At 41.4% G+C, this 9148-nt stretch overlaps 1 protein-coding gene across 3 annotated transcripts; it reads right to left on the reverse strand.

Moving 5' to 3' along the window:
• Positions 1-1436: 1436 nt before the first annotated feature.
• Positions 1437-7976, reverse strand: LOC139532507 (uncharacterized). 3 transcript variants are annotated; one of them, XM_071330200.1, is made up of 5 exons: positions 7585-7976; positions 6913-7020; positions 6524-6822; positions 6036-6262; positions 1437-2266 (listed from the first exon to the last, which is right to left on the reverse strand). In XM_071330200.1, the coding sequence occupies exons 1-5, from the start codon at positions 7649-7651 to the stop codon at positions 2164-2166; spliced, it is 804 nt and encodes a 267-aa protein (XP_071186301.1). In that variant the 5' UTR covers positions 7652-7976; the 3' UTR covers positions 1437-2163. The 3 variants fall into 3 exon arrangements, with proteins under 3 accessions (XP_071186301.1, XP_071186302.1, XP_071186303.1); XM_071330201.1 differs by having other exon boundaries at positions 6925-7020; positions 7585-7941; XM_071330202.1 differs by lacking the exon at positions 6913-7020 and having other exon boundaries at positions 7585-7795.
• Positions 7977-9148: the final 1172 nt, after the last annotated feature.

Here is a 9148-nt window from a genome sequence, read left to right on the forward strand (position 1 = left end):
CCAGTTAGAATCAAAGTCCCAGACAGGAAATGTAAATTTTGCTGTATCACCAGTGTGTATTGAAGAGCTCTCTCTATCTCCCCATCCCAGCTCCATACAACCAGCGCATGGCTGTCTCATTGGGAACGCCAATTAGAGTTAAACTGAAATGTTCTGTTAGGAGGGCATTGTGATCAACGCTGCTAACAATGGATAAATAGCAATCTTCACATGATTGCTTGTCAAACTGATTTAAGGAATTCGGAAAGAAAATCCCCCCATGCTCATCCCAATGTCATTATTTACTTCTTAAAACCTGAATTCGGACTTTAAAAAAAACTACTTATTTCTTGGTTAAAAAAACGCTCCTCTCTAGACTTTACCACAGAGATATGCTATGACATGGATGTAATGGAATTAAATCGTGAAGGAATACATAGAAGTGAAATAGCAGTAATGCTGCAGAGTACTTGGGTTGTCTGAAAACACAAGCCATCAAATCCTTGCTTCCGCCGTCCTTACCTCAATATACTTCTCAAAGCAAATGAGGCGGCGCTCCTGCTCCTCCCCAGAGCTTGGAGGAAACAAGGACTTAGGACAGCTAGGAACATTTTCAGACACTATTATGGACGCTGAGGAAACGAGAGCATTCTGATAATTGAGCAGTTGCCAAGGACACCGATAACACACTGCAGAGATGGCAACACCCTCCTGTGTCCTGCAAGGCACGCTAATCACAGTGTTTGAGAGTGTGAACACAAGGCTTCATCTGCTGCGGGATAGAGTCATCTTCCTTCAGATTGCGCTTCCAAAAAGCAATGAATGTTACTGCTAGAACTGGATGTACTGCCACACATCTGGTGATGAAGCTTTTCATGTAGTAGGGTAAACGAATTAGCGGGCAAGGCTAGATTTCATTCTCCTCATTCGTTCAGCATTAACCATTGAGTATTTCTGAATGCCAGTGTACTGTGCTGGGTTTATAGAGGTTGGTGCTCAGGATAAATCATGTAACATGGGCTCCCCCCAGTGGTGGAACAGGGAAATCAGACACCGTCACTGAGTAAAGGGCAACCAACTACCGCAGTGCTCAGCAGAAAACATTGAACATTCTGATGGAAATATATGAAGTTAATTAGAACATAATGTCCCAGTGACGTGCAGACTAAGGAATCATGTCAGTTATATTCATGTCGCTGTCCCACTTCTATTGCGAGGAAGTATCGCTAATGTTGATGAGATGTAGCCGTCACAGGCAAGTCAGTCACAGACAGTCAAAACAAGAAAATGTCATTCTCCTCACATGCTTGCACTGAACTTCTTCAGAGGACAGGAGACAAAATGCAAGGGGAGAACCAGCTAATTCATTCAGTGACAAAGCAGGTCACCAATGTCTCAAAACAGTAGATCAGTGTCATGTGTTTTAGAGGAGACAAAACCAGAAATTCACAACAAAATGTTGAAAAACTAAGTAGAATTTTATTAAATTAGATTCTATTTTATCAAAATGTCAAGTTTCCAGGATGAAGAAAATAAGTGCAAAACAGTTACTTTAGACAAATATTTACAAAGCAGGTAGCAATCGGCCAAGTTGAAATAAGGCAGCTGTTTCATGTATCTTAACATTTTTCAACACATCCACAAAAACACCCCCCACATATAAAACATCTTGGTGAAAAGGACAGTTCATAATTTCCCTATGAGAGCATTTCACATTTTAAAGGCCATTTCATAATTTCCTTATGATAACATTCAACAGTTCAATGGCAATAAACACATTTTACAAAACTTAAATACAAAAAGCTTAAATTCATATTTTAAAAAACAGCTTACCAAAATTCAAAGCTTTCTCTTGTTTTACTCTGAGGGAATACTGTAGGCAAGGCAAGGGGGAATACTGTAGGCAAAGCAACACACGGCAAGGGGGAATAGCGCAACACACGGCAAGGGGGAATAGCGCAACACACGGCAAGGGGGAATAGCGCAACACACGGCAAGGGGGAATAGCGCAACACACGGCAAGGGGGAATAGCGCAACACACGGCAAGGGGGAATAGCGCAACACACGGCAAGGATACCAAACATAGTTGAATGGCAACCACTGATATACGCTGTTCAATAGTGCAACCCCATAAACTTGGAAGCCGTGCTGATTGTTGTCAGCTGATCTTAGTGTTGGCCATTTCAGCGGGTGTTCATGGAACAAACCTGTGCTTCGCCGAGGCTTCTCTCCAGCTCCTGAATACAAGGAGCGATCAACTGACTGTGCAGCTGTGCCATTTTAAACCTGAAGGAAAGGTATAGAAAAGAAGAGTTGAAAGGAGCAGTATTCCCACTGATTTCTCTTCACAGTTGGCAAGACAAAGTATATGAACCCTTTGGAATTACCTGGATTTCTGCATAAATTGGTCATCAAATTTGATCTTCATCTAAGTCACAACAATAGACAGTGTGCTTAAACTAATACACACATTGTATTTATTGTCTATATTGAATACATAATTTAAACATTCACAGTGTAGGTTAGAAAAAGTATGTGAATCCCTAGGCTAATGACTTCTCCAAAAGCAAATTGTTGTCAGGAGTTGGCTAACCTAGAGTCCGATCAATGAGACGATTGGAGATGTTGGTTAGAGCTGCCTTGCCCTATAAAAACACACAATTTGAGTTTACTATTCACAAGAAGCATTGCCTGATGTGAACCATGCCTCAAACAAAAGAGATATCAGAAGACCTAAGATATCAGAAGACCTAAGATTAAGGATTGTTGACTTGCATAAAGCTGGAAAGGGTTACAAAAGTATCTCTAAAAGCCTTGATGTTCATCGGTCCACGAGAACACAAATTGTCTATCAATAAAGAAAGTGGAGCACTGTTGCTACTCTCCCTAGGAGTGGCCGTCCTGCAATTATGACTGCAAGAGCACAGCGCAGAATGCTCAATGAGATTAACTTCTTATGGCTGAAGGGGCAGTATTGAGTAGCTTGGATGAAAGGTGCACAAAGGTGCCCAGAGTAAACAGCCTGCTCCTATGTCATAGTTGCTAATATATGCATATTATTATTAGTATTGGATAGAAAACACTCTGAAGTTTCTAAAACTGTTTGAATTATGTCTGAGTATAACAGAACTCATATGGCAGGCAAAAACCTGAGAAGTTCCATTTCCTGTTTGGATATTTTCTGGGGGTGCCAGATTTGAAAATACAGAGATATGGATGGTTTTTCACTTCCTACGGCTTCCCCTAGATGTCAACAGAACTTAGTCTGATGACTCTAATGTGAAGGGGGACCGAAGGAGACAGGAATGAGTAATCACTTCCATGAGGTGCCCACGCATTGAACTGGCGCGTTCACGTGAGAGTGAGCTCCGTTCCATCGTTCAATTGAAGTTGATGTAATTCTCCGGTTGGAACGTTATTCAAGATGTATGTTAACAACATTCTAAAGATTGATTCAGTACATCGTTTGACATGTTTCTACTGACTGTAACGGAACTTTTGGACATTTCGTCACGTTATAGTGGACGCACTTTGAGACTTTGGTTAGCGCATTTGGTAAACAATTCGAAAGTAGCTAATTGGACATAAATAACGGACATTATTGAACAAATCAAGCATTTATTGTGGACCTGGGATTCCTAGGACTGCATTCTGATGAAGTTCATCAAAAGGTAAGGAAACATTTATCATGTATTTTCTGGTTTCTGTTCAGTTCAACATGGCGGCTAATTTGGCTATTGTTCTGAGCTCCGTCTCAGATTATTGCATGGTTTATTTTTCCGTAAAGTTTTTTGAAATCTGACACAGCGGTTGCATTAAGGAGAGGTATATCTATAATTCCATGTGTATAACTTGTATTATCATCTACATTTATGATGAGGATTTCTGTTGAAACAATGTGGCTATGCAAAATCACTTGATGTATTTGCAACTAGTGAATCTAACGCGCCAATGTAAACTCAGATTTTTATATATAAAAATGAACGTTATCAAACAAAACATGCATGTATTGTGTAACATGAAGTCCTATGAGTGTCATCTGATGAAGATAATCAAAGGTTAGTGATTAATTTTCTCTTTATTTCTGGTTTTTGTGAAAGCTATCTTTCGCTGGAAAAATGGCTGTGCTTATTGTGGTTTTGTGGTGACCTGACAATCGTTTGTAGTGCTTTCGCTGAAAAGCCTATTTGAAAATCGGACACTTTGGTGGGATTAACAACAAGATTACCTTTAAAATGATATAAGACACATGAATGTCTGAGGAATTTTAATTATGAGATTTGTTTTTTTGAATTTGGCGCCCTGCACTGTCACTGGCTGTAGTCATATCATTCCGGTGACGAGATTGCAGCCATATTAAGAAGAATCAGCTAAAGACTTACAGAAATCTCTGGAACATGCTAATATCTCATCTGTTGATGAGTCTACAATACGTAAAACAAGAATGGTGTTCACGGGAGGACACCACAGAAGAAGCCACCGCTGTCCAAAAAAACATTGCTGCACGTCTGAAGTTTGCAAAAGTGCACCTGGATGTTCCACAGCGCTACGGGCAAAATATTCTGTGGACAGATGAAACTACAGTTGAGTTGTTTGGAAGGAACACACAACACTATGTGTGAAAAAAAAAAAAAAGGCACAGCACACCAACATCAAAACCTCATCCAAACTGTAAAGTATGGTGGAGGGAACACCATGGTTTGGGGCTGCCTAGCTGCCTCAGGGACTGGACAGCTAGCTATTATCGACGGGAAAATGAATTCCCAAGTTTATCAAGACATTTTGCAGGAGAATGTTAGAGAATGTTATCTGTCCACCAATTGAAGCTCAGAAGTTGGGTGATGCAACAGGACAATGACCCAAAACACAGAAGTAAATCAACAACAGAATGGCTCCAACAGAAGAAAATACACCTTCTGGAGTGGCCCAGTCAGAGTCCTCACCTCCACCCGATTGAGATGTGGAGCATGACCTCAAGAGAGCAGTTCACACCAGACATCCCAAGAATATTGCTGAACTGAAACAGTTTTGTAAAGAGGAATGGTCCAAAATTCCTCCTGAGCATTGTGCAGGTCTGATCCGCAACTACAGAAAACATTTGGTTGAGTTATTAAATTCAAGGTTTCACATACTTTTCCCACCCTGCACTATGAATGTTTACACAGTGTGTTCAATACAGACATGAAAACATAATTGTTTGTGTGTGATTATTCTAAGCAGAGTGTTTGTCTATTGTTGTGACTGAGATGAAGATCAAGTTATGACTAATTTATGCAGAAATCCAGGTATTTCCAAAGGGTTCACATACTTTTTCTTGCCACTGTAGGTGTCTTTTACTCCCGGTGTTTCCATTAGGAAAAAGTTGTGCCGGTCAAATGTCCAAACATATTTCAATTTGCCAGACAGTGATGCCAATGTGCAGTTTCTCTAGAGAAAAATCAGATCAAGCACAGGCTGCGCGATGTAGTAGGAGGTTGTAATTTCCAACAGGCCAATGTTCTACATAGTTCAGCGCAGAAAACATGGTAATTAACTACAATGACCATAATCCATTTGTCCGGTATGTGTGTTTTTACACAACTTATTTACACATGAGGTAATAAAGCTATAATCCATAATGTTTCTAGGCACACTGGTGCTCCTAAATTAGAATTCCAGGCCGCACAGCAGAATATTTCGGGGCATATGCTAGTAAAATGGTCGCACTGTGGAGCCTTGAGCCTCGTCTGTCAGACTCACTTTGTGAGCCAGTATCAGGTAATACAGTGTTGCAAGTTTGCTATAGCAAGAGGTCAAGACTAACAGGCAGAGTTGACAGACTAGAGAGAGATACGTTTTTTTTTTTTAACAACCAGAACCAACCTCCATGCATAGCCAAAGTGATTTTATAGAGCATATTTATTTTTCAAAATGTTTTTATTTATCTGGTTTTATGCATTTTTACCATCCAAACGCTGCCAATTCTCAGTCAACGGAAACACAGTTTAAACCCAATACAGTGTTAACAATTCAAGCATGACTTGTGAAAAGGTTTCAAAGAAAGGAGGACTCTTACCTCCTGTGCAGCTCTATGGCTTTGCTGGGGTCTGGGCAGTAGTGCTGTAGAGCTGTGATGCAGTGTGCTGCCAGCATGCTGTAACACTGTTCCCTCACTAAGTTGTGGCTGCTGGTGTCCCACTGTGGCAGCTCGCTGGTGTACCTCCACGCCACTAGGGCGTGCTCCAGAGCAGACTCCCACTCCTCGTTCTGCAGCAGCAGTTGACCCCACTCCTGGCAGGAAACCTGGGAAGAAAAAGACAAGGTTCGTTCAAATAGCAGGTGATGCAGCGTAGTACCAATCACCATGACAACCCAGAATGTCTATCTATTAAACCATCTTAGAAGCACTTAAGCCACACACAATCAGCTTGAATAAATTTAGAGTGTAAATCTTAAAAGACGTATATTATTTACTGCAAGGAGATTCAACTTCAGGTCAATTACCTGAGTTATATTCACATAAGGGCAACATAAAAAGCATTAAACAAAAATGTTAATACTCACTTTAAACACCACTAGGTGTGGATATGCCTTTCTGTAACAGTGTGCATCTCTGTTGGACCCCAGGCGTGAGTAGGGTATAGATCTGTAGACATTGGTCTTCTTAAGGTGCAAGTCCTCCTGTAACAGCTTCAGGTCTGTAGTGAGGGCTCTGGGCTCCTGCCTCTGTCCCTGTTCTACTAGGATGAAAGATCTTATGAGCTGCACAAGCTGCTGGTTGGACAGGGGTGTCTGGTTGTCTTCCATTCTCTCACTTTGGGCCTCACTCCGACTACTCCCTGTTCTGTGTATGGCTGGGTCCACTGCAAAACATACACCACTGTATTGGTCACAGGCCAACTAATATAAGACTAGAAACTGAATGACATGATCCATTTAATTTGCTTACTAACATGAATGCCCACGTTTTGAGTTGCTGGTCAGGTTTCTGCCTCTAGAGGTGGTTGAGAATGGAGCTATGCGTGAACTTAGAACCTCCAGGTAGGACCTTCTCATTCGAGCTGCAAAAACATTTGGCATAACTTTAGAGTGCATTTGTGACTACTAACGTTACAGGATCATAGTTAACCCAGTTACAATATTCTTCTAGTTGTACTAGATAGCAAGGCAGATGCAATGTTTTGCTGAATTAATAGCTACAAACAGCTCACCCACAATCTTTATTACTTAGCTAAATGTCCAAAATCAGCTCGTTAGCTAGTTAAAACTAGGTAAAGTTGTTAGCAAAGGCTAACAATAGGCACCATGTTGTGTCAATGCAATTGCTAACTCAAAGCTGGCTAACTAGCTAGTTGCCCACACAAGTTAAAATTGACTTATTTCCATTATTAGCAAATTGACACCATTTGTTTGTTCAGACTCTGTTTTATTCGATCTTACTGGTTGACTTTATTGTTATGATTTAACATATTTAGAAAATAAGGTAGCCGTTACTTAGCCACATTTGTTCCTTGCGCGCGCTTAGTTTACCAAGGACAGCTGTTATGATGCTGCAGTGGAGGGAAATTTAGCTGGCTAGCCAGCTAACGTTACCTACTTTATGAAGTTGTTGAAGTCAGACGTACCTGCAATTTTCGGCTGTGGAGCTGGGATTTCCATCAGGGCACGTCTTGAGTGACACATGATTGCCATATTAGAGGCTTTGGATCAAAACGACAGACCTCTTGCAAAAAGTTTGCCAGTTATGTTGTTAGCTTTCTAGCTAGCTAGGAAGCTGTCTAGTAGTGTGCAGCCAACAAACTGTTAAGGTTGTACTAATAACACGCAGCTACCGCCTGCCAAGTACCTAAAATAAATTCCATAAAATTAAATAGTTGCTGACAAAACTTTGCAAAGCTCTTCTCCCGCGAATGTATGACAATATACTGCCGCAAGAACTTAGCGCGCGGGCGTGGTTTCATTACCCATCAACCTGATTGGTCAAATGTCGAAACAGGCGCGTGAATTTTTATTGGAGAATGGGATCTTGAATTGCGCTGTGTTAAAATACCCCCCAAAATAACTGCTAAAATACAGTAGGCCGACAGATGTACTGTTGTGAAATAGAACTTACCTAACCATTTGTGAAGTGGTTGAAGTCTGACACACCTGACATTTTTGGCTGGGGGATAGTTAGCTAGCTACTTTATAGCAAAAAGACATAGACCTTGCAAACATTTGACCAGTTCTGTTGTGGGCGACCATTGATTCACTTTCTTTTAATAACATGCAGCTGCCAAGTAGCAAACAAATGACAACAAATGTATTATGGTAATAGTCATTGCTATGAATTTAAAAAATCTTCTTCTGTGGGGTTTATCGGAGGTTGGCATCCAACGTTATGAAGCATTACCGCCACCTACTGTACTGGCCTCTTACGAAAAAAGATTGTAGTAAGAGTGCAGTATAAACTGGGTGGTTCGAGCCCTGAATGCTGATTGGCTGACAGCAGTGGTATATCAGACCGTATAACACGGTTATGAAAAAACATGTATTTCTACTGCTCTAATTAAGTTGGTATCCAGTTTATAATAGCAATAAGGCACCTCGGGGGTTAGTGATATATGGCCAATATACCAGAGGTGTGGACTCGAGTCACATGACTTGGACTCGAGTCCTGCCAGCAGCATACCACCCTGCATACCACTGTTGGCTTGCTTCTGAAGCTAAGCAGGGTCGGTCCTGGTCAGTCCCTGGATGGGAGACCAGATGCTGCTGGAAGTGGTGTTGGAGGGCCAGTAGGAGGCACTCTTTCCTCTGGTCTAAAAAATATCCCAATGCCCCAGGGCAGTGATTGGGGACACTGCCCTGTGTAGGGTGCCGTCTTTCGGATGGGACGTTAAACGGGTGTCCTGACTCTCTGAGGTCATTAAAGATCCCATGGCACTTATCGTAAGAGTAGGGGTGTTAACCCCGGTGTCCTGGCTAAATTCCCAATCTGGCCCTCAAACCATCATGGTCACCTAATAATCCCCAGTTTATAATTGGCTCATTCATCCCCCTCCTCTCCCCTGTAACTATTCCCCAGGTCGTTGCTGCAAATGAGAACGTGTTCTCAGTCAACTTACCTGGTAAAATAACAAATAAAAAAAATAATATGATCACTTGCAACTCGACTTTGACTTTAACACCAATGACTCGTGACTTATC

The sequence above is a fragment of the Salvelinus alpinus genome, chromosome 10, assembly GCF_045679555.1.
Source record: "Salvelinus alpinus chromosome 10, SLU_Salpinus.1, whole genome shotgun sequence".
In the NCBI taxonomy this organism is placed as follows: Eukaryota; Metazoa; Chordata; class Actinopteri; order Salmoniformes; family Salmonidae; genus Salvelinus; species Salvelinus alpinus.